Source organism: Danio rerio, chromosome 5, assembly GCF_049306965.1.
Source record: "Danio rerio strain Tuebingen ecotype United States chromosome 5, GRCz12tu, whole genome shotgun sequence".
Taxonomy (NCBI): Eukaryota; Metazoa; Chordata; class Actinopteri; order Cypriniformes; family Danionidae; genus Danio; species Danio rerio.
Genome location: NC_133180.1, coordinates 42,730,536 through 42,755,435, shown reverse-complemented (window position 1 = coordinate 42,755,435; position 24,900 = coordinate 42,730,536). Strand labels below are relative to the sequence as shown.

The 24,900-nt window shown below is 38.1% G+C and overlaps 1 protein-coding gene across 50 annotated transcripts in view; it reads left to right on the top strand.

Moving 5' to 3' along the window:
• ncor1 (nuclear receptor corepressor 1) overlaps window positions 1-24,900 on the top strand; it is a 114,839-nt gene that overhangs the window by 48,606 nt on the left and 41,333 nt on the right. For 8 of the 50 annotated variants that reach the window (XM_073949979.1, XM_073949977.1, XM_073949965.1 and 5 more), the window contains 6 exon segments: window positions 10,740-10,870; window positions 11,512-11,702; window positions 13,186-13,284; window positions 17,942-18,004; window positions 22,662-22,795; window positions 23,012-23,087. In XM_073949979.1, the coding sequence (XP_073806080.1) occupies window positions 10,740-10,870; window positions 11,512-11,702; window positions 13,186-13,284; window positions 17,942-18,004; window positions 22,662-22,795; window positions 23,012-23,087 (694 nt within the window). 50 annotated transcript variants of the gene reach the window in all.

The following is a 24,900-nucleotide window of genomic DNA, read 5'->3' as shown; positions in this document are numbered from 1 at the left end:
GAAGGAATCATTAAATTCCATAATTAATTAGCAAAATAGAATTAAAATTAAAACAAGGATAGACATTAATAAGACATGGACGTGTATCCCACGCTTTATTCAGAAATTTATTCCTGCACCGCAATAAACCTGGTCTGTACCGCGGCTCCTGTGGTACGGCAGCGGGAATGCAGACCTCAAGTTCATATTTACCACGTCTCCCTTCTCCTTCGGTCGAAACCGAAAATACCGTCAAACTGCAGAGGTTGTTTTTTTTTTTTCAAGAACAGGTCACTTGGTGTGCGTCTCGCCATTTTACCTCACCTTTCTCTCCACACTATCCCGTGATGACATTCACGCATATGCATTTTTAGGCATTAATAAAATAATATTTAATATTTAATACTTGTCTCCTATAAGTGCATTGTTTTTTATGACAGTATAACGGTATTGAAACTGACACCTTTGTTATATTTAGATCTCGCGGTATACCATATTACCGTATTACTGCCCAAGCCTAATACAGACCTTTACAGTATCTGATATGTTACCAATTACAGAAAAACTACACACAGCATACATTTAGTCCTTATTTGAGTTAAAAAACAACACAAAATACAGCCCACAGTCAGTTCAAACTTCTTTTCTGTATCTTTAATCTCCACCAGCACATGAAACCGTCATTCCGTGTTCATAATAGTCCAAAAGGCAATGATAATAGTTAAACATGTCTATTTGTTTATGTATTAGGTTGCTGAAAGAATCATTCGCTCTTTAGTTTTTCAGGTTTTTTTAGGTTTGTGGTGTTAATGAAAAGATCGGATGTCAGAAGCACTTCAATAATCATACGCACATTATTATCAGCAGCTCAATAAGTTTGTTATTTGAAATATAAACGTGTAAACAAGCGATCGCCTCGTAAAAAATAAAAAATAAATAAAAATCTGGACACGGCAGATTTTGTTCTTCTTGGCATTGTGGCTGTGAATCAAGACGATTAGGTTTCATCTGAGCTCGGGTCGCCCATGGCTCGTTATTAAATGTATATAGTATTATGATGTAATGTATCGGCTGGGTATTTAAAAATGCAGTTTTTTGTTTTGTTTTTTGTTTTGTGCGAGTGACGCTTCTCTGTAAACCAATAGTGTTCAGCTGCGTAGTACTCTTTTGTCGTGCTATGTACCCTTTGCAAAGTGTGCCCAAAAAGTGGTAAGGTATGGTTTGCTTTTAGGTACCTTTTAACAGTGGAAACGGCCATAAAATCATACTGAACCAAACTGTACCACACAGTGGAAACGGGCCACATGTAACAAAGCAATAATGACATATGGCTGAAAAGGATTGAGTTGTTTCAGAGCTATACATGACCGTTTTATCTGGGTGAAACACTCATGTGAACATCTGCTGAGATTGGACTTGTTGAAGGTTTGACAGAAACAGTCAATTGTTGCTCTTTACAAATAAGTTGCGTGGGTGTTTGAATCAACCTTGCAATCTTTTAACAATTATCGTGCAGCTCTATGACAACCTGTGGTTTGTGGTTAAAGTTCTGGGTGTTTTGCTGCTCAATAAAGTATACCAACATTTATGTATTATTTTAATGAGACGTAAAAATCACAAGAACAACTAGGGCAAACAAAAAACCCATAGCACTTTTACAGACTGGTTATTTTCATCATTCTGTTACTGTGGAATAGCAATGTGTTCAAATGATTTAACAAACAATATCCCTAAAAAGATTATTCCAATAAATCCTCACTTGTGAAATCCCTTTTGGCATTTACTGTACATGTTTTTACCATTCAGAAAATGGCAGAAAAGCCAAGTTACTGCAACCTATGCTTGATGTGCTTCAGAGATCTGTTATTGTACATTTTAAGATGAGCCTGTCTAACATGATTATCCCTCTGTCGCCAGTGTGTGTGAGCAGCTGCTGCACAGAATCAGCATTATTACAGTTATATTTCAGCCTATCTAAACGGCGTGCAGAGAGCTGAATAAGAGTGTGTGTAACAGAGGACTTCTGTGAGCGCCGCTGCCATGCAGATCACAAGCCCATGCTGCGGGTCATTGAAAGCATGTGTCTTTGAGTCAGGAGTTGAGCTGCAGTAATAAGGAGATGATCTGATCTGCTTCACACACACATACACACACACACACACACACACATACACATACACTGCCTGACCCTTCAGCCTCTAGCAGCCCCGGGCACTTTCAGTGAGCAGGCGTATTTGCAGCTGTTTTGGTTTGCATATGTGGGTGTAAGTGTTTCCTGGTGTCTCTTTAGCTACCTGGAAATACACAGTGCCGCTGCAGTTTCCTCAACCACTTATTCTGATTCATATATTCACATGCTGATTAAAAAGAGAGGGCAAGTGGGTTCAGTTTTTATCTTATCTTGAAAGCACTGTGTGTGCTTGTATATGTGTGTGTGTGTGTGTGTGTGGAGTAGGTCTGTAAACCGAACTCGTCTGTGTGGGTGGAGTGTATGACCCTGCTCCACATTAGAGACCCATAAAAGTGTTTGTGTCAGTCGAGTTCAGCTCACGTGGAGTTCTGAGCTCCGTTCCAAACAAACTTCTGCTCAAGCCTTTTGTTCCCAGAGTCCCATGAGAATGTTTTAGAGAAAGCGAGGGAAAGAACTAGCCAGAAGAATATGCATAAGCGGGAAGAACAAACTATTATTTAGTTTTTTTTTTGCCGTCTTGAACTGGCAGCTCGTGTGTTCTGCCGTCCCTCCAGAGCTTTTTCGGAGAAAGAGGGAGGGTTGGAGAATGTGAGTGTGTGTGTGTACGCGAGACACCCCTCCTCATCTGTGCAGTGGTATGCGCCGTTTGTACTGACACCAGTGAGAAAGTTGTGGAGCAGCTTGTTGTGCCAATCAAAATCCTGACGGGGTTGGGTTAAGATCGGTCAGTCTCCTCTCCCCTCCACTCCGCGGGGATTACCTGGGCTGACCCTGGGACCCAGATTAGCTAGAACTCGCACGCATTTTTTCTTTTCCTTTTTTTCTTTCTTTTTTTGTTGGTGTGTTTGTGCATGAGATGGAGAAGTCACCGCTGCTTTAGCAGGCTTAAACAACCCCGTGGCAAGCTTTTTGGGAATATGCGCCATTGATCTGCCTAGCTGGGTCCCACAGCTAAGGATCAGATACAGCGCAAACACTGCTGCCTGAAACGCACGCTCCCGCTCAGCCTGTTCCTGTCACTAACTCTGGCCTCGGCTGCACAGCATTCTGGGATATATCATGGGATGAAAGGACTTTCAGTAGGGGCAGATAACGTAGATGAAGGTACTGTATTTATGGGTGAGTGAATCAAATGGCTGTTTGAGAACAATTTTAAAAGGCTTGTATATTTGCTGCTGGTTGTTAATGATGATATAACTGGTATAATTATTAACAGTGTTTGCAGGCTGAACATATACATGCTTTCAGGGGTTATCTTAGCATGTGTTATTGGCTTGGTGACATCTACAGGTTGGGAGGTGTGCTGCTAATATGTTTGTAACATTCTTGTATCTACTGGCATCAAAACAAAGGCATCAGTTCAAATCTCTGTCTTTGAAAACATCATATTCTTTAATCAAACCAAATTTTCTAATCTTTTTAATAATGTGCTTCTTGAGTGTTAAGTTTTTTTTTTATTATGTTTGTTTTATTAAGATTTCAGTGCGTTTATGCAGCAGGCTTGTGATTGTCATTCTTGTTTGTTTACCTGGCTTTGAAAACAGTGTAATGTATGTTTTTTACTGATCATTCCATGTCAGAATTGAGTTTTACAAATACATAGTAATTCGCAGCAGAAGCAATCTTTTTTTCACTGTGTTTTGTGGCAAAACTTCTCTTTTTTTTGCTACAAATTGAAAATCTTTTTAATTGTTTAATAGTTTAAAAGAAGCTACAAGTAAAGTTAAAAATGGAAAAAGTGTGTTTTGTTATCTGAGCTGAGTGGGGAATTTTGCTGTGGTTATTTGTAGCGCAGGTTGTGTTCACCGCTGTTTCACCTCTGTCACAGAATGAAGTGTGTCCAAAGGTTCACTTTAAAGCTGTAAAGCTAAAGCTTCCAATAAAAGATAAGGTGACATATTCCATGATTGACAGTGGATTAATTTTTAATTTTGACTTCCTCTCCAAGATTCATTTAGATGCAAATATTGATATTGTTGATAAGTGTTCTGTGTCCTCTTTGAAGAAACAAAGTGTGTCTTATTGCAGTTTGTAAAGTTATTTATAAAAAAAGTTTTGACCATGTCTAAGGTTGCAAGCGTTGTTAGTAACTTGTTATAACATTGCACCATGGTACATGTTCCTACACATCCAGGGCATCCTGCGTTCTGTTCTTTCCCATTGTACTCCAGCTGTTTTTGAACACTTTTTTTTAATCTGTTTTTGTCAGTTTTGAAGAATGTGTTCAAAGGATAATTCACCCAAAAATGATATTTACTCCCCCTCAAATGGTTCCAAATCTGTTGAACACAAAAAATATATATTTTAAAAAAGCTAAAAAAAACTGTAACTATTTCTTCAAAACATCTTTTCTGCCCAACAGAAGAAAGTCAAACAGCTTTAAAACAAGTAAAGGGAGAGTAAAGAGGGAGAGACCGAATTTTCTCTACGACAGCTCTAGTAGATCAATTCTCTGACACACTTAAGGTCCTTTATTTTTCTTTTTGTTATTTTTTTATTTGTGATTCTGCACTAAATTAATGCTTTGCATTTTACCTGAAATTGCATTTTAAAAAATCTTTATAAAGAATTTTTCCAGTACATTACAAGATCTCCAAGCTCTTAAACATGCTTAAGTTTTAAACAGCTACATCAAAAATAGTGACCATGCAGTTTGACTTCTCGTGGCAACGATTCTATTCATTTGTGTTGCAGCCAAAATTGTTGATATTTGAGAGTTGCTGTTGTATAGCATGTGCACAAAATCAGCTGAACATTTGTTTAATGGCTTTAAACAGCTTTTGCAGTTTTGCTTCAGGGAGAAAGAAATTTATTTCCTTTGTACTCATTCCCACGATCATACACCCTCCAGAAAAATGAATAAAACTTTTATATCAGGTCTTGAAATGTCAAGTGAGACAAGAATAGAAACTTCTCTTTAGCTGTGCCATGTCGATACAGGATTTCTAATGTTTTTTTATGTTTTGTTTTACTTTTAATGATTTTTTTTTTTTGTGGTTTTATGGGTTCACTTTCAGTTCTAGTTTTAGTAATTACATTTTTACAGTCAATAATAGCCAGTGTGACATTTAAATTGTGTTGAATGTCATTTAAATTTCAATTAAGAAATGTTTTAAATAGTTTAAGTTACAAATAACAAACAAAATGCCATGTTTACATTTTCATTTATCAAACCTTAAGATTGATTAAACAATCATGCTGTAAAAATAATGAAGTTATCCACTATTCATGTTAGTTGTCAGGAACTGATTTAGACTTTGTGGTCTTTCCTCGTAAAGTGTCTTTAGATGGAATGTAAAGTGCGCTCCACTCATGAATGGCTGAGATGGGCTTTTAGTATGATCCATGCGTCGGTTTGTTGATGTGCTATAAGTGGAAGAGAGCACATCCTCCTCCTGCCCTAAAGCATAAAGAATCAGTGATCGATCCTGCGTACGTCTGCTTGCACGTCTTTCATGTGTTGGACCCTTTCTCCTTTTTATTTTTGTTTTGACCTGAATTATCTCTGTTTCCTTTCCTTCCTTCTTATTTGTTCTCCATGTCTCCGTGGCAGAGGTTCTGACATTTTTTTTTGGTCCCATCTGGCAGCTGCACAGCGTGTTTGTGTTGGCTAAGCTCTGCTTGTTCCAGTGCTTTGCTTCTCTTTCGTGGAACAGTCCTAGGAGGAGGAGGGGCTCTGGTCCCGCTGTCCACGCCAGCAACCATGATAAAGAACCTCGGGCCATTAGCACACTGGCTCCCTCTCCAAACCAAAGAAAGAATGAAAAAAAGACCCCCTTTACTGACTGCAGCCCTGCACTTAGGCAAATGTTAGTCTAAAGGAGACCTTGTCTACTGTCACTTACATTTACGATTAATACTGCCTCACTGTCGGCTTACACTGCACTAGACAGTGGCTGTGTTCACGTAAATATTTACTTGGCTAGGTAGTTTTACTTTTTCCGATTGGTGTAACTGACCCAGTTCACTTTCTGGTTACGAAAATCTTAATGTCACCTGTTTTGCCCATGTTCATAATCTACAGTGAATGGCAAGGTCTCATGTTTGAAAGGCTACCAAGTAAACTCAAATTACAGACCTAATTTCCTAACTCAATTTTGATTTCTTGTAAAGCTTGTAGTGTTTTAAAGATTTAAACCGAAGTGAAGCATTTAGTTTTATTAGATTTGCTTTCAAAATATTAAATTAACCTAAAGCTTCTTGTTCTGCTCTATTTCTGATGGCCTTTTTGATGCTGGATAATGGGATCTTGCTTGCACCTGCTGAATGAATATGGGTCAATCCCAATAAACTGTCAAATCACTTTATTTAATTTGCTGTGTAAGGCTTTTTGGTTACTTTAGTGTCATATTACTCCCCATGATCTACATTTATGAAATGATAATTAATGAAATAATATAGGCAACTTTCCCAGTCTTGGGTTGTGGCTGGAAGGGCATCCGCTGCGTAAAATATGTGCTGGATAAGTTGGCGGTTCATTTGGCTGTGGCGGCCCCTAAAAAATAAAGGGAGTAAGCCGTAAAGAAAATTAATGAATTTAGGCGCCACTGATTTAAGTCCCGGCTGGGCCAGTTTGCATTTCTGTTTGGAGTTTGCATGTTCTCGCTTTGTTGGTGTGGACTTCCTCCGGGTGATCCAGTTTTCCGCACATTTCAAAGACATGTACTATAAGTGAATTGAGTAAACTAAATGGGTTATAGTGTATGTGTGAATTCAGGAGTGTATGGGTGTTTTCAGTGTTGGGTTGTGGCTGGAAGGGCATCCGCTGCGTAAAACAGATGCTGGATATGTTGGCGGTTTATTCCGCTATAGCGACCCCTGATTATAATAAAGGGACCAGTTTGAAAAGAAAATGATTGGATGAATGAATGAAATAATTTATTATTTAGTAATATTAAAAATGATTTATATCTTTATTTTTTATACAGTTTTAAGATTGTTTTATTTTGCAAGGTATTAAATTTTATATAATTTTTGATAAATGTATGGTTCTATGCTAAAGTTTGCCTCAATTAAGTCTTCTAATATCAAGATGCTGTGTATTTTATAAAATCAGTAAAATCCTGCTGGATTTCACATCATGCTGCTTTGTTTATTGCAGTAACCAAGGCAACACCATTATTTTTGCAGCTCTTTAGGTGCCAACCTGCTAAATTGGATAGATTTAATAGATTTTTATTCAGTATATGAATAATGTTTTAGTTTTGGATTAGTTTCTTAAATTAATATTTAGTAAAGATACTGTAAGTTAAAATCTCGCCAGTGTCTTAACAAGGAATTAAAAGATATTTAATTTCACTGGAATAAAATAATTCTTGCTGAGATGATTAAACTAAATTACTAAAAAACAAAATTTTGGTATGTCAGTGACTCGTAATTAAATCAGATCCATGACAAAGTATGCAAAGGACCCAATCCATTTCATGTTTTTCTACATGTTTGTGAACATTAGCCCCTGTACTTTCATGAAAACAGCTGTAGGAATGATTTTTGTACTTCTGCATTCTGCTATTATGAGAACTACATTCTTCTAACACTGTTTACACTTGCTACACTTTGGGTGAATTATGTTTTTTTCGTGAGTGAATGGGGTTTCCTCAGTCTCTGTTTGTGTGAGAAACACCTACAAGTCTTAATTCTGATTGGCCAACTCTTGCTCTCCAGCATTAACTGCTTCTGTTCATAGTTTTCACCTTCTTTCTGCTCCTTCCTCTTTTCTCATGGCATATGTGTCCTATTATTCATCACATATGCTCACATTATTGGATATGCTTTACACGTTTAGATGTTTGGCCTCCTTTGAAATGCTATTTGAGCATTCCAGTCATGTTAATCATGCATATTTACTCGCATTGTGTGCTCATGTCATATGCATTCGATAATAAGGGTTCTGGGCATTTTGTCACACTGCAGATCAGAAAAGCTTTGATAAATATAAGCCTCATTGAGCATGGAAAGTATTGCTTTTAGGGTGTTATTTTTCTTTTTGAGCTTATCCAGCCACTTAAGTTTTTGTAATTTCGTCCCATCTACTGTGTGAGGGGAAGTTAGCTTCGCATTGTTCAAATTGTTTTTTTGTCAGGTCAGAAGAGAAAGGGAGAATTTGTGAAGCTTTTTGCTTTCCTTGTTGGGAAAGAAGACCTGAAGGGATGTGATGAGTGAAACTGTGTGAATGTTGTTTTTTTCATGGAAAAAAGTAAGGGAGAGACATGGATGTATCAGCAGTAACCAGACAGGAATTATGTTTGATTCAGTCCAGAGTAGAAATGATTTTGGAGCACGAGTTTTTGTGTGCTGTCTGGCTTATATATAAGACCTGTTATATTTATGTATTTATACAACAGTTCTGTCTGGTTCTTGAAACTGATTGGGTGATAGCCGTGAGATATTAAAGTAATATCAGCACTCATACAGCCTCTTCACTCTTGTGTATTACTCTGCCCACATAACCGGCAGCAAACAGAGGGTTACAGTTTGACAAATATTGCACGGTCATGGAAAACCTGGAAAAGTCATGAAATTTTGACATTGCATTTTCCAGTACTGGAAAAGTTTTGGAAAAACAGATATCTGTACACTTGAATATAGGTTAGTTGTCGTCTTTTCTATCCTTGGCCAATCACATACTCTCACATTATTGGTGTGGTGTAAGCATTGTTTAAATAAATTTTACATAGACATAAATTGAAACTAAATTGATTATTGCGTGTTTTACGATATGCTGTAATACATTTGAACATGCATTGTTTTTCTTTTACCATGAAAAATTGTTTTTCTTTTGCATGAAAAATTAGGTCATGAAAATTTACTTTAACGTCTTGGAAAAATAATGGAAAAGTCATAGAAATTTAGTAGTTAAAGCAGGGGTGGCCAATCCTGTTTCTGGAGAGCTACCTTCCTGCAGATTTTAGTTGCAACCCATATCAAACACACCTGCCTGTAATTATCACATGGTGTTCAGGTCCTAATTAATTGGTTCAGGTGTGTTTGATATGGGTAGCAACTGAAATCTGCAGGAAGGTAGCTCTCCAAAAACAGGATTGGCCACCCCTGAGTTAGTGTATAAACCCTGTACTGAGCAAAGCAAAGACAGTTGACGTTCCGCTACAAGATGGCAATAGAGACCACATAATAAGTCCTTAGAGGAGAAAAACAGCAATTTTTCAGTGTGCATTTCGAAACTACAGCTAAACAAATCATTATAACAGGTAGGTGACATTCTAAAGCCCCTATCACACAGTGATACCAATAAATATCTGGAAAATTACGGCAACAGCTTTACAGGTGAATTTAAAAAGCACACGAGTAGCAGTATATCATCACTAGTGGGACACTAAAGGTGCTTTCACACCTAGACTTTTGTTTCTGAACCTGTCTCGTTTGCCCAGTTAGCACGGTGCGTTTGGCATATGTGAAACTACCAATCGCGCTCTGATCCGCAACAAATTAATCGCTCCGTGATCGCTTGAATGAGGTGGTCTCGGCTCAATTAAAACAAACTCTGGAGCGGATCGATTGTAGTGAGAAAGCGATACAATCCGAGCCTGGTTATATCACAGTGTATTATGGATATGTAATAGGCATACAGCTTTATAAAGAGCAGGGCGGGGGGTCGTTCCAGACATCCCAAGCCTCCAGGAAGTTTCAGGAGTCTCCACACAAATGCACAGAGACTCCTGGGTGCCCGCAAACGAGTGATAATCCCGGAAATCATGCGTCTCCCTCCCGGTCCATAAATACGTAGCGCACTCCTCTCACCCCTCCCCACCGAATCCGTCCTTGCTTTTCAGAGACGTCGTGCTTACCCTGTCAAACACCACCAAACCACTACCACCCCCCTGACAGCTGAGCGGAACTCTGCAAAATAAACCGTGAAACTGACCAATGTGAGGAGAGTTTACTCGCACGTGACTTGTTTTAGTTCTTTTGGTCCATTTAGAAACTTTGTCGTGTGAAAGCGAACCACACCAAGAGCAAAGAGCAACAATGTAACAATTTTCATCCCTATTTCGGAACAACTGAATCGATTCACAGGTATGAAAGTACCCTTAGGCATTTAGCCTGCGGCCTGGAGCCAACGCACACCTCCCACTAGTGCCAGTATATCGCACTGCTACTCGTGCTGTATTTAAATGTGCGTATATATGTAAATGTGTATATGTATGCGTGTGTGTCCAAAATGGTTTACCTTCATAGCTTCTAACCTGATATTTAATGCTCTGTAAATCTATAAATGACCGTCTGTAATTCTTGCCGGATTTCCAGTTTATTTAGATTCTAATCATCATTCATTTTAAGAAAATTCAGTGAACAAGGTACATTTAAAAGTGAGCTTAATAAATGTAACTTAGATATTTATTTTTGTTAAATATTTGTTTTCCTTGATTTAAAGGAACTAGCGATATTGCCCATTTGATGCTTGATGGTGTGTGTAATCAATCCTTCTTAGCTGGTCTGACACAAATAAAGGTGAAATATTTTTTGTGATGGGAACCTGGTCACAGATCTGTGCTCTTGAAAAGGTCAGCTGTCTAAATGCTTCTGGTATTGTGCTTCTTTTCTTTAAAAGCAGATAACACGACCTTCACAGGAAGAGAAGACAGAAGACAAGAACGAAGAGGACAAATCCGAGAAAACCGAGAAGAAAGAGGACGAGGAGAAAAAGGAAGAGGAGGAGAAAGATGAAAAAGAGGACTCTAAGTAAGTCTCATGATTTTCCCCTCTTGCTTTGAACTGGCCTCACTTCACCCTATTGCCCCAACTCCACTGTGAAATCCCTGAGCCACACACACACACACACACAATAATCTGTTGAGAGCGATATCAGAACAGTTATTGGTCTGTTGAAACGATGTGGGATTCACTCTTAAGTTGCAGTGTTTGCAAAAAATGTTTCTCTTAATTCAGAAAGAGCCCAGACGATGAAGAGCAAACAGATATATTGGATTGCTCTCTCAATGAGAATGCAGTAGGTTAAAGTAGGTGAGATGATCTGGTTTCTGTGAGGTGAGCCTTATTGTAACAGAGGCTTAAGATTAACCTCATTAACTCATTTGCTCTGGAGGAGACAGTGTGCTTTACTCGGGACCTGTTATGTCACTACCAGGAATTGCACAAAAAGTAGAATTCATCTTGGAAAAACTGGGATTTTTTACTTTTGTGTGAAATGTGTGGTGATCTGGCTTATGTGCTCATGCTATGGAAATCCTAGAAGTCTAAAATTCCATTATTAGGTGAGAAACTTGCTTGGTGTTTACAGCTTGCTTGATCTGACCGTCTGTGTAGAGGCAATTCAATTTAAAGCAGCAGAGAATGTTATTACATTGTCGTTTCCTTCTTAGGGACATCAGTAAAGATAAAGAGAAGTGTGAGGGAGAGGAGGAAGAGGGTAAGGAGCAGAGCACACCACGTGGCCGAAAGACCGCAAACAGCCAGGGCCGCCGCAAAGGCCGCATCACCACTCGCTCCATGGCCAATAATGAGGCTGCATCTGTGGTGTCTGAAGACCCACCTCCACCACCACCTGAACCAGGTAACATCCACAGTTGTTTATTTACATTCTCTTCCCTTTTTTGAGTTTTCATATAATAAATAAAAATAATTACAGAACATGAAAAAGAGTTTTATATATATATACACACACAGACACTTACCGGCCACTTTATTAGGTACACCTTACTAATACAAAGTTGGACCCCATTTTTCCTTTAAACTGCCTTAATCCTTTGTGGCATAGATTCAACATGGTACTGGAAATATTCCTCTAAGTTTTTGCTCCATAATAACATGATAGCATCACAAAGTTCCTGCAGATTTGTCGGCTGCACATCCATGATGCAAATCTCCCGTTCAACTACATCCCAAAGGTGCTCTAATGGATTGAGATCTGGTAACTGTGGTGGCCATTTAAGTTCAGTGAAATTATTGTCATGTTCAAGAAACCAGTCTGAGATGATTCATGCTTCATGACATGGCGTGTTATCCTGCTGGAATTAGCCATCAGATGATGGGTAGACTGGTCATGAAGGGATGAACATGGTCAGCAATGTTACTCTAGTAGGCTCTGGCATTGACACAATGCTCAATTGGTACTAATGGACCAAAAGTGTGCCAAGAAAGTACATCATCACAATCACTAGCCTGAACTGTTGATTCAAGACAGGATAGATTTATGCTTTCATGTTGTTGACACCAAATTCTGACCCTACCATCCAAATGTCGCAGCAGAAATCGAGACTCATCTTCTGTTGTAACAAGTGGTTATTTGAGTTACTTTTGCCTTTCTATCCGCTCAAACGAGTCTGGCCATCCTCCATCGGCATCAACAAGGCATTTGCGCCCACAGAACTGCCGCTCACTGGATATTTTTACTTTTTCAGACCATTCTCTACAAGCTCTAGAGATGGTTTGTTCATGAAAATCCCACGAGATCAGCAGTTTCTGAAATACTTTGACCAGCCCGTCTGTCACCAACAGCCATGGCACTTAAATATTCTTTCTTCCTTATTCTGATGCTTGGTTTGAACTGCAGCAGATCATCTTGGCCATATCTGCATACCTAAATGCATTGAGTTGCTGCCATGTGATTGGCTGATTAGTGATGTGCGTTAACAAGCAGTTGGACAAGTGTACCTAATAATGTGGCCGATCAGTGTGTGTGTATATATATATATATATATATATATATATATATATATATATATATATATATATATATATATTAAAGTAAAAATCAAAAAAGAAAAAAATATCCGACCTTGAACCAGCAGATTTAACTGTCTTTGATTTGTCATACTGTTTGAAAGTAGCTGCCATGTAACTAGGTTGAAAATATTGTTATATTTACATATTGTTGAAATGTTAAAAAATAAGAAAAGACTTAATATTAATAATATTAAGTAATAAAATATTCATCTGTTCAAACAAACCAGTTTGCTTTACATGTATCCAAGCTTGTTCACAAAGTACACACAGAAGCACAAAAAGTCCTGAAGGTTTATTCTGTGTTTGCGTAGTTTTGCCAGAGCCAGCACCCCCTTCCAAACCTGAGCCGACACAGAAACCAGCTCGAGAGCCAGCAAAACCCTCTATTGCAGCCAGCGCAGACACACGAGGTGAGCACTATCTGTTTCTCACTTACTTTAACCTCTCTCTCTTTCCCTGTTGAAATGGTTTCTCACATCCACACACTCTCTCACCTCTCAGAAAAGTGCTGTGATGTCTGTCTGCTGATCGAGCGGTCAGTCTGGGGGAAGTGCGATCTGTTCCTCAGTGACCTCATTACACAACCTCAAAGTCACCTAGTTTGCTGTTTTTCTGACCATCTAGGTGTAAATGTGTGTGTTTGCTATAGAAGAGAGTTTGCACAGAATCACAGAGGCTTTGATAACGTAGACTAAACATTACCGAATGGGTGCGTTTGTAACCGATTTAATGGTATCAGTTAAACGATTAAAAATATTATTTTATATATTTTAGTTTGGCTGCATAAGGGACCGATCGAATGCGCTTTTTGCGTTAAGAGGGGCATCTTTTGAATGGTTTACTAACGGTCGCAAGTTTTTTGCACGCATCTCATCACAGAGCTGCAGTGTTTGTGTTGTCAGATAACTGCAGAGAACTTTTCAAGAGCATGGTTTCTGCTACATTCATTCTTCCATAGCAAGGCGCCAAACCAAAATTCATCCCTCCACGGCTACATTACAGCTTCCCATTCAAAACATTTAGTCATTCTTTGTTGTTGTTGTTTTTAATAGCGGATTATAATCGCACTGAAACGTATTAGAAGGTAAGTTAATTATAACAGTGCAAACTTTTGTGTAACCGTATAGTGCTGTGCGCTATTAGTTAAACCATTTGAGGTTACGTGCTGACTGACTGACAGATGCGTGAGGTCAGCAAACACGGCGTAGCTTTCAGTTGTGATGAACACAGTTTCCATAAATATACTTTATTTATAGATAAAGGTCTATTGCTCTGCATATAATGACTTTACTTTCACTTTACTTCAGGACCCATTAATGCCGCTCTGCAGGTCTGTTGGCCACTTTCAGAAATCTTGAATATCACAGTATTATTAAATATTACAATTGTAACAACATAAACAGCAACACTCTTGCACAATCAGTGCCCAGCTGATTCAGTCATTTTATAGTAACATAAAAAAAGAGCGCCGCACTTCTTGTCAACAATAAAGGCAGTGAGATGCGCCTCATGTTTTTGGAAGAGAAAAGATCGTTTGCAGTGATTGGGCCCTTGGACGATAACGTATCACCACATGTGCCTACAGACATATTTGCCAAAGAAGCAAAATGGAAGAAGAATATTGCTGTGTGATACAGACGAGTTGATGCCAAATCAGCGCTGATGCTGATTGCCTCCTGGATCTGCGTCATAAACACAACAAATAGGCTTTAGCTTTCATTTTACAGTGCATAAAGCATGTATGCAAATTAATGCAATATCATGTTTAAACAACAAAACTGTCTACAAAAAGTCAACATATACGCGTGTTGTCATTATCTTTTTATTACCGCAGCGCGCACACTTGAACCGCGAGTGAGAGAGAAAACCTTATATCAAGACATAGCCTAATCTTTAAAATAATGATTTCTATTGAAAATGTAAAAAGATTTTGTGATATAGTAACAGCGGGGCATTAAATAAATGCATATTTTCCGTGGAGCGAGCGATTTGAGGAAGCCTGCTTTTTTTTTTTTTTTTTTGACAATAGAAAAAAACATGATTGAAAAAAAAACAGCCTGTGCCCGTTTTAAAAAAGGATTCAGTCAGTGTTTTCATTTTGTAATCTAAATTAATCATTGAGGGAAAAAATAATTTAGGGCAGACCTATTTATTTTATTTAGTTTATACTGTTCTTCTATGCTGTTGGAAACACTGCAGGTGCATGAAGATGCTTGTTATGTTCTTTTATTAATATGCTAGCATGTTAATATAAATCAGCATTTTTAAGTGTTATATTAAATGTGGCGGGCACAAAATAGACACGTAAATTATTTTTTATTTATTTAATTTAATATTAATCTGACCAGTTAACCGTTAATATCCGATTAACAAGCGGCGGTTGTCGGTTAACAAAATTAACCGAAATGAGCATCTCTACTAACCGTGTTTCGTACACTTCACTGTTTAGCGCACTCAAGTGACCACTCCTCCGTCATTAAAAGCCAAATAAGCATGTTTGTGTGATCATTCTCTGGGTGAATACCCACTGCACAACCCGAATTTTGATTGATGTCTTTTGGACTAGTAGTTTATGAAAAAAGATGGCAAAAGTACCACCTACACACGTGTACGGAAGATGATGGGTATTAACGGTGCTCCATACACTATTAAAACAGTGTTCCGTAAAGAGCGAATAACTTCATTTCACCTGCAAAAATGGACATTGTCTTATTAAAAACTAACATCAGAATATACTATTATTGTGTGTTATGAACATTTAAAATTCTATAACTTTACAATCATTTAATGTTTATTTTATGTTTATTTTATTACAGCATGACAATTAAAAATATTAAAACATTAAATTCATGCAAATTAACGCTAACTTGGCTGACCTTTTATGAATATAAACATCATCATTGTACAAAGATTTTCCAAACAGCGTTTGCAGCCTGTCTTTCAGGCTCTCTTGACAATTTGTGATAACATAATATTCATTTCATAAAGGCGGTAATACTCTTTGATGCATTAATTTAAATGCATATTGTCATTGCTCTAAATGTCTGCTTCCAAAGCGACACTCGCCCCTTTAGTTTAATCTGTCTGTTTTCAAGCGCATTAGGTAGACGTAGCAAACTTACTGAATTTTCTTAGAAACACATGGTAGGAGGGTATCAGTTGTGCTCGGTGGTAAAAAAAAAAAGCTGAACTCAATAAAAGAAATAAAGATTACACAGATATATAGCTTGTCTACGACCCATAAGTATTTATTCAGAGATAGGCGTTAAAAGGTAATCTGTACAGAACATCGTTGTGTACGAAACATGGCTAGTCTGCGTTACCCGGTGCTCACTCAACATCAATCTTTCAGTGTTATTTCACTTTTCTTTCACTGTTATGACGTCTTGTGTGTTTACTGTTTATTCCTTTTGCGCTCTTCTGTTAGTTTGTCTTTCTGTTGCTGTTTTGCTCCGTTTCGCTCTCCATGAGTGTTTGTCCATCCTCTTCTATCTCCAAATCCCTCTCTTCCTCCTGCCACCCAACGCCAGACTCAAGGTCTCTGAGTTTGTGTTGCCGTGGTGACAGCGGGTGGAGGGATCGCCATGGAGACGATAATGAGAGGCAGGTAAACGCAGCGAGCGTCAGGAGGAGTTTTATTAGAGCGAAATTGGGAATGAAAGACCGACCTGATTGTTTCATATGGCGTTCAGCTAGTTTAAAACCAGAAACAAAACAGACCTCAGCACTTGCTAAATAGAACATTTTGAGGGATGTAAACAAAAACAATGCTCTCAACGTATTTCCTGTTTTATATTTTGAATTGCTATAGCTTTCAAGAATCCAAAAAGAGCCACATATTGATATTGTTATGCATTAAGATAACATTAAGATATGATAGACATGCCTCTTGTTACAGTTATGAAGTAGTTTGAACAAGCAGGGAATGTTGATGGGCCACATTGAAATAGTCTATAGTATTCATCATGGTTTGCCACCGAGGAGATTAGACACGTCAGGATGCTTGGCTGATTAGCACAGCGTAGTACCTTAAAGATCGCTCAGCTTTTGTATTTGTTTTCACCATAGAGTCTCTTGTCTGGCCTCAGTGCTGTGTGTTGTGATCTGATGCAGCACTATTAAACCACAAGCCCACAGACTCGGCACGTCGCGCCTGATGAACTTTGTGTCTGTGTTTGATTTCCTCTCATCTTTCTCCATCTTTAAAGTGGGTTTAAAGTTTTAAACAGATGCTGCACATCCATAATGCACCAATTTTACGTCTAAACCGCCATCAACATGACAAAGCAGTGGAACACGAGCATATAAACGCAACACGCTCGCTCTCAGGGGTCACGGAGTAATGTAAACAGCGTCTAGTGGGTCACCAAAGAGACGTTTATTTGAAGAGTTTTAGCGGAGGTTCGCCACACAAGTCATCCAAACACTGCGGGGACACACACTCGCGCTCTCGCATAAATGTCAGAGGTTCACACTGTGCTAAATCTGTCTTAGTGTTTAGTCGATTTCAAGGAGACCCTCGGAGCGGGCGGGAGAGGAGTGTACAGGCTGTCTTTCTCTCTGTCTCCGTCTCTCTCTCTCTCTCTCTCTCTCTCTCTCTCTCTCTCTCTCGCTCTCTCTCTCTTGCTCTTGCTGTAGTTTGAGTGGAAATTGCGTAGGGAGGGGTTGTTGCACTGCTCGCTTCAGCTCGGCTACTGTTATGAGAGAGTCTGCCTAATGATATGGGTGAGTGAGTGAGTGTGTGTGTTGGTCTTAGACCCAGAAGGGTGGTGCTTCTGCACTCCTCCACTGTCTGCTGGAGATCAGCTGACTGGACTCTGAGAAAAAAGAGGGAGACATGGGAGAAAGCGCGAGTTGAGTCTGCTTAGTGGAGTCCAGCGAGCAGCAGGGAGGGAAAGCAAGAAACAGGGCAAAGGACAGAAAGCAGTTGAGGACAGGAAGAGAGACAGAGGGAGGGAGGGAAGGTCTTGAGGAAGGGTGGAGGTCTGGGCTGAGGGAGGGTGCGAGATGAGTGCTGTGTGTTGTAGCTCTGCTCACTGACGCTGCTGACTGTGTGTGTCGCTGCAGGCGCGGTTGAAGCTGGAGAGACGTCTCGCTGGACGGAGGAGGAGATGGAGATCGCCAAAAAAGGTACTGCTTGACTTTTACTTCATTTCCCGAACTCCCCATCCCCCCTCCCGCTCCTTCTCTGCCTCTCGATTGGCTCTGCCCGATCTCATCTTCACAGGCACTTAAACTCACTTTTGCTCTACTTCTTTGATGGCTGTGGTTTTGCGTGTTTTCAGTTTTGTTGAAGTTTGTTCGGGTTTCATCGTTGAGCATCTTCTCTGTAGTGATTGCTCAGATCAGGACTGTACTGCAGAAGCTGCTGCAAGTGTTGTGACCGTTTGACACACTAGAAACTCTACAAGATGACCATTCACCTCTAGACACACTGAGAGAATGACTGGAATAGCGGAGAGTGCAAAGGTTCTGCTTTGGGTTAAAAGTTAAATGGGCTTTTAATGAAAAGGTTTTGAGCAAATCGTCTTGGTTGCATGTCACCCCAAAATATTCTCACTAAAAAAAAGTTGTTGTTGTTGTTATTTTACTAACAGGAACACGTACCTATTAATGTAGTATGGCAACTTTTGTGACATTATTCTACCTTACATTTATACAAAATTATTATGATTACAAAAAATTTGATTTATACAAAAACGTATTGATTCATCTTTTATGTGAATGAATACCTTTACTTTTCAAGAACACATTAAACCTATCAAAAGAATGAGTTAAGACTTTTATAATATTACAAAAAGATTATATTTTATATTTATATTTTATATCTATTATAAAAAATCCTTTGTTCATTTTCCGAAACAAAATAAATAAAGTAGGATAATTTCTGAAAATAACAAAAAAAATGTTTAATTTACAGTAAGTTAATGGGAAAAAAACAACATTTTTGATCAAGTGCCACCCTGGTCTTTTTACCAAACTCCAAATTGTCAAATGCTAAATTTTATCCAACTATATTATAATCATACAATTTAATTTAAAGTAATGAACAATTATTTAACTGTTTAAATGAATTATTTTTGTTTATATTTTGATTATTTAAATATATTTATGTACTTAAAGACATTGCATTGCAAATAAACAATATACTGGGCACTTCCTTGATCAACAGTCTTCATCTGCATATTTTACTTGCATTTGCAGCACGAGATGTGGAGTATTTATGATCAAATCATGAAATGTAACTGAAGTACACTTTTTTTGTTGTTGTTGTTTCCAATTACTTATAGCATAATTGGCCTTCAATACTCTTTTAAAGTATTAATATTATTATACTAAAACAGAAAATATTACAGTATTTTTATAAAAAAAAAATTTAATCCATCAAATTATAGGAAAGGTTCATTTAAATGGTCCTGAAGCTAAATCATATCAGTCCTAATGCATGCTTCACTCTTTCAAAATAAAGTTTTATTACTTTCTTTATATTTGGTGAATGTGACTTGGACATGATCTTGACAGCTTTCACAAGTTTCTCTAGAAACAGGTCTAGGTTCAGCTGCACTCTTCAGTCTACAGCTCTGTCTCCACAGTCACTGACAGTGTGACAGCAGGAGGAGCGGGCAGAGGAAAAGAGTCTTCCTCTTGTGGAATGTATTCACTAGTTGGTGTTTTTGGCTGGTTGCATTAACACGCTGGAAAGAAGGACAGTGGACATTGGTTTTAACTTGCTTAACTCATGACATTTCTGAAGCAGTTTATGTATACTTACTGATCAACTCTTCTGAGACAATGTCATTATGGAAGTGTTGACACTATATTTATTTAACAATAGACTTTTCACATTGTTAGTAATGTATACCCTGAGATAATAAAGGTGCACTTCTGTTTTTGTGGTAAACAAGTTTGCACACGTATATTGATTAACAAATTTAAGTGCAATAAGTGTCTGAATTCCTAAAAAATTAAAAGCACTCACAGAATCATTAATGCACAATCTACCCTCAGGGCTTTTTAAAGCATCAGAGTTTGCAGAAGTGTTTTCAGGTCAGACTGCGGTCATCCAAGTGCATTCTTTGTGCTTCCTCTTACTTTGTGCTCTTTTTTTTGTCAATCCTTTATTTAGTAGAATGGAAGTTCAGTCCTCTGAGGAACAAACATGAAGGTGTGTGTGTGTGTGTGTGTGTGTTTGTGTCTTTTGTACAATCCTCTGGTGAGCCATCAATGTCGCTGCAAAGTTCAGTTTAATTGGAGGACAGTCCAACATGACGAACTCAGGAACAGAAGTGCAGTCTGCACACCGAGTTTCAGGATTTGTTTGGAGGAACTGTTTTGTATTCTGACGAGAACCACTGTAGCTGTCATGCTGACCTGAGAGGCACGCTGCTGTTTTCTCAAACAAAGGGTAGTGTTGAGCAAAAAATATAAAGCTCTTTAGTTTGATTTGTTAAATCCCGCAACTTCTTTTGCTTGCTTTAACAGGCATAAACCAGGTTTACTCTGCCACACAAGGCCAGTGGAGTGAGATAATAGAGAATGTCTGTGTAGAGAGAGAGAATCAAGGTCAGCATGAGTTATAAACCACTGCGGCTCAAGGTGGTCGATGTTGAACCTGTGATGTTTGTGGTGATTAATTCAGCACTCGTGGAATCATACACCACCACACACACTTTTGTTAGGAGTTTTGGTTCTAGTTGATACTACTGTCCTTTGCTGCAAAGTGATTACAAAGAAGTTTTCATGGCCAAGGTAAAATTCCTGTCATTTCAAGGCATGTCGTTCTTAGTAGTGAGTGTTTAGCGGCTTTGAGTGGTTAGGGGATAGCAAGGCCCTTAGATGGGCTGGTTAAAGTGTATGTATGTATGAAGAAGGTGGAGGCCTCTTGAATTCCATCTTGTTGTCTGGTGCATAAGTTCAATACAATGTTTTGTGAAGTAATGTAAGATTTGACCATCAAAGTTGTCTTTTCACTGTCTGGTACTGATATAAAAATATGCTAACGGTGCTGGGGAGGAAATTAATTATGAATAAATGGGTCGGTACAGAACCTCCTCTTGTCAAGGACTGGATAATCCTAATTAAAGAAACCATAATTATGGAAAAGATTAGACATATATTAAAAGGAAAATCCAATTCATTTCAGAAGCTGTGGAAAATTCCTTTGACCTGTCTTTGATTACAAGTCTACTATTTATTCTTAACTGTGCACACCGTGATATTGTAATATTGTTTTGAATTAGACCACACTGTTGTTGTTTTTTCTTCTGTTTTTTTCCCCCTTCAAAAATACTGCATACTGTTTATGTTCTACTCATTGCAGTGTATACAACTCATTCTGAAAAATTCAATTAATATATATATGCTAACACCTTAGATTAGGTAACACAAATCACTTTTAACTAGTTTTGTATTAGCATGCATATTTGTAACATGTTGGCCAAGGCTAGCTTTAAGGCCTAGAAATATTGGTCATTATAAAAATGTTCTCATCAGACATCTTTCATGTTTAGTTGCAGATTTATGCTAATTAGTAAAGTTGTAAAAACCAGACAGTTTATTATTTGTTTAAACTACTGGATTACTTTATCAGATATTGTCATTATATTTTATTTATCAGAGCAATAAGGAGGAATTAATTTTACCCTTATGACCTGATCATTTATCTCTCTGATAAACATTGTGCATCCCTAATATTTGAGTTTGAATATTGAATTTAAAGTTAGTCTTTTGCAGTGTTACAGTCAAGAGCCCAATATTTACCTTGTCCTTTCATGTAAGAGCAGGTGCAGCCATTAGAACCTTAGTGGCTTGAAACTGCTGGTCTCACTGGTCTCATGGTTTTTACAACTTTTAATCCATAAAATTTAAACCACAAATATTTAAGGCTCATTATGCAGTCCGATGTGTTAAACTGGTAGTTGCCCATTATATATACTTTTTAATATACAGTCATAAACGCTTTTTATAGAGCAAGTAGTTTCACCATTTATTGCTGTTATTCCTAGTCATTTCCCCAGGCAGATGAATTAAAAGCCCAACAATCTTAGTGTGCTCCAAGAACCTTCATCTTTAAACATGGAAAAATAAATATTCTAGTTCTCTTGGTAGGCAACATTGAGAGGTTTGTTAACAGTATACCATGGTATTGGGTTTTAAAACTACCCCTAAGTAGTTTTAATAAAGAATAAAGGGAAAATTTCAACACGTTTGTACAAGATGGTCACAGACATTTTGCTGTGTTGACCAACATGAATGTTTAGTTTGTGAAGAATGAATGTTTACAGACAACACCTGTTGATAGATCATAATATCTGATTTCTTGACCTAATAATGTTAATTGATTTGTTTCTTGTGCAACCTGGAGTAATTATCTCTAATGTGTCTTCCTGTGAGATACTAAGAAATCAGGCTGCTTCTGATCATCAGGAGTTTAGCTAATTGGGCTGCTACAACCTCGTGGTGCCCTGCACATCCTGCCTTAACAAGTTCATCCATTCTAGCTAAGCTTGCAGGATTATCTGCACCACCGAGGCAGAGCAAGTGGCACAGCCACTGCATGAAGCCCAGCAATCTTTCATGCTTTTAGATGGTGCCCCTGAAGTGAACAAGTTCTTGTCTTCACTTGAAAATGGAACCCTTTTGGAATTTTCTTTTGGTTACGACCAGTCTTTGCTACGACAACCAGTTACAACCAGTTAGTTTACTACTAAGGGTTTGTTGCATCTGACTGCAGGTACATATTTTTCTGTTCATTCATAATGTTACCTGTGTTTCTTCTTGTGCACAGGTCTGGTTGAACATGGCAGGAACTGGTCAGCCATTGCTAAGATGGTAGGCAGTAAGAGTGAAGCTCAATGTAAGAACTTTTACTTCAACAACAAGAGGCGATACAACCTAGACAATCTACTACGGCAACACAAGGTACAGGTACAGGTCCAGCTTCATGGAGTACTTCTACTAATCAAAAAATTACTCCAAAATATAAACAGTGATAACATGTTGTTAAAAATAACATTAATTTCTTATTTAATACACATTTAAATCTTGTAGAAGTTTTGTATTTCTATTATCTCTGCAGGTTAATGTCTTCTGATAGTAATCTTCTGAATTTTGTTCCTCTCATGTTGTTGTGTGCAGGGTTCCCGCCGGCTTCGTGGAAATCGAGACCCCTCGCAGAGCGATCCAGTGCCTGATGACGATGAGGAGAGTGACGGTATGATCTACATCTGTGCATTAATCTCTCTCAACAAACTCTCCAAAGCCCATCGCTGTCAATCTCTGTGACCTGTGAACCCAGAGTCCGATCAAGCAGAGAGCAAGAGAAGCAGCAGGGGTCAAAATGTAAAGAGAGCAGAAACTGAGCGATTGACACAGAAAGGGAGGGATGAAGTGAGAGAGCAGGAGTGCAGTGTGCTGACCTGTCTGACTGCAGTGCGTTTGATTCGATCTGACAGCGAAACCCCAGACCGCGCTGCACTGCCACAGAGGTCAACATCCTCCCTCTACTGCTGTCTGGACGCTTAATGAGTGGGAATCAGGCAAATGAGTAGGGGAGGGTGGATGAAAGAGAAGGGAAACAAGCGAATAAGAGATTGGAAATGGAGGGAATGTGAAGAAGGGATAAGAGATCTGGACTTGCTCTGCCTGCCACGCTCGCTCTTATATAAGCGTTCCCTGGCTTTAAAGCTTCAAAAAAAAAAAAAGTTGCTGGAGGAAAACAGAGTGCTTCTGCAGAGTAGGTTTGATCTGTGTTCTGTTCTTCGGGTTTGGTTGTGGGTGATATTCTGTCTTACAGCATGACTTGGAGTCTTTTATGTAGTTCTGTAAAAGGTTCATACCAAGTAACTTCCATTTGATAGGCAGTTATTTCTTTTGAGAAGAAAATTTGCCAATTCAGGGCCCACAATACCAATCTACAAATGCATTTCAGAGCTCTTGAAGCAACATTTAAACAATCAAATTAAAGAACAATAATAATCGTTAGTCTTCTATGTCCCATGATCTTTTAGAAGTCATTCTAATGCAGTGATTTTATGAAGCGATGCTCATTTCGGCTAATTTTGCCAACGTCAACCACCACTCGTTAACCGAATATTAACAGTTTACTTGTCAGCTTTATTAAATTGTTATTTAATAATAATTTTTGGGGCCATGTGACTTAAAATAATTGACGTGTCTATTTTGTGTCTGACACATTAAATATTGCATTTCAAAATGCTGATTTATTTTACATGTGAACATATTAACAACAGAACATAACTTAACATAACGTTTCACTTAAATGACATTTTTGAATTACAAAATGAAAACACTGACTGAATCCTTTTTAAGGACTAGCACAGGGTGTTTTTTCCCATCATGTTTTTTTTCTCGTCAAATAAAGATATCAGGCTACATTAAATCGATTGCTCCTTGGAAAATATTAATTTAACCAATACTCCTCTGTTATTCTTGTATCATAAACATCTTTGTTTTTTACCTCTATATTACCTATCTTAGTTGATATTTTATAAGAACTGTCATTTTGCAAATGGAATTATTATTAATAACTGTCATTTTGCAAATGGAAAAAAGGTTGGTTTGTTGGTTGTAAACAAAATCATCACAACAATAGCCTGTTTGTTGTGTTTATGAGCGGTGCTGGAGCACACTCTAATAGAGAGAAAACTCTGAGGCTCCAACTTGTGGCCAGCTTGTTTCCAAAGCAGCGCACATTTTCAAAAGTTTTGCCTCTTCTTTCTCCAATTGTGAAAATAAACAGAAGTGTTTATGACTCAGATATAGGACAGAGGCAGTCAGCATCAGCGCTGGTTTGGCATCAACTCGTCTGTGACCCGCAATATTCTTCCATTTTTCTTCTTTGCCAAATATGTCTGTAAGCATGTGTGGTTGCATGTGTTCCTGTCCTGCGAGTTAATTATGTGTTGCACATTTATGTAGCCAATTAAAAAAAAAAAAAAAAAAAAAAAAAAATATATATATATATATATATATATATATATATATATATATATATATATATATAT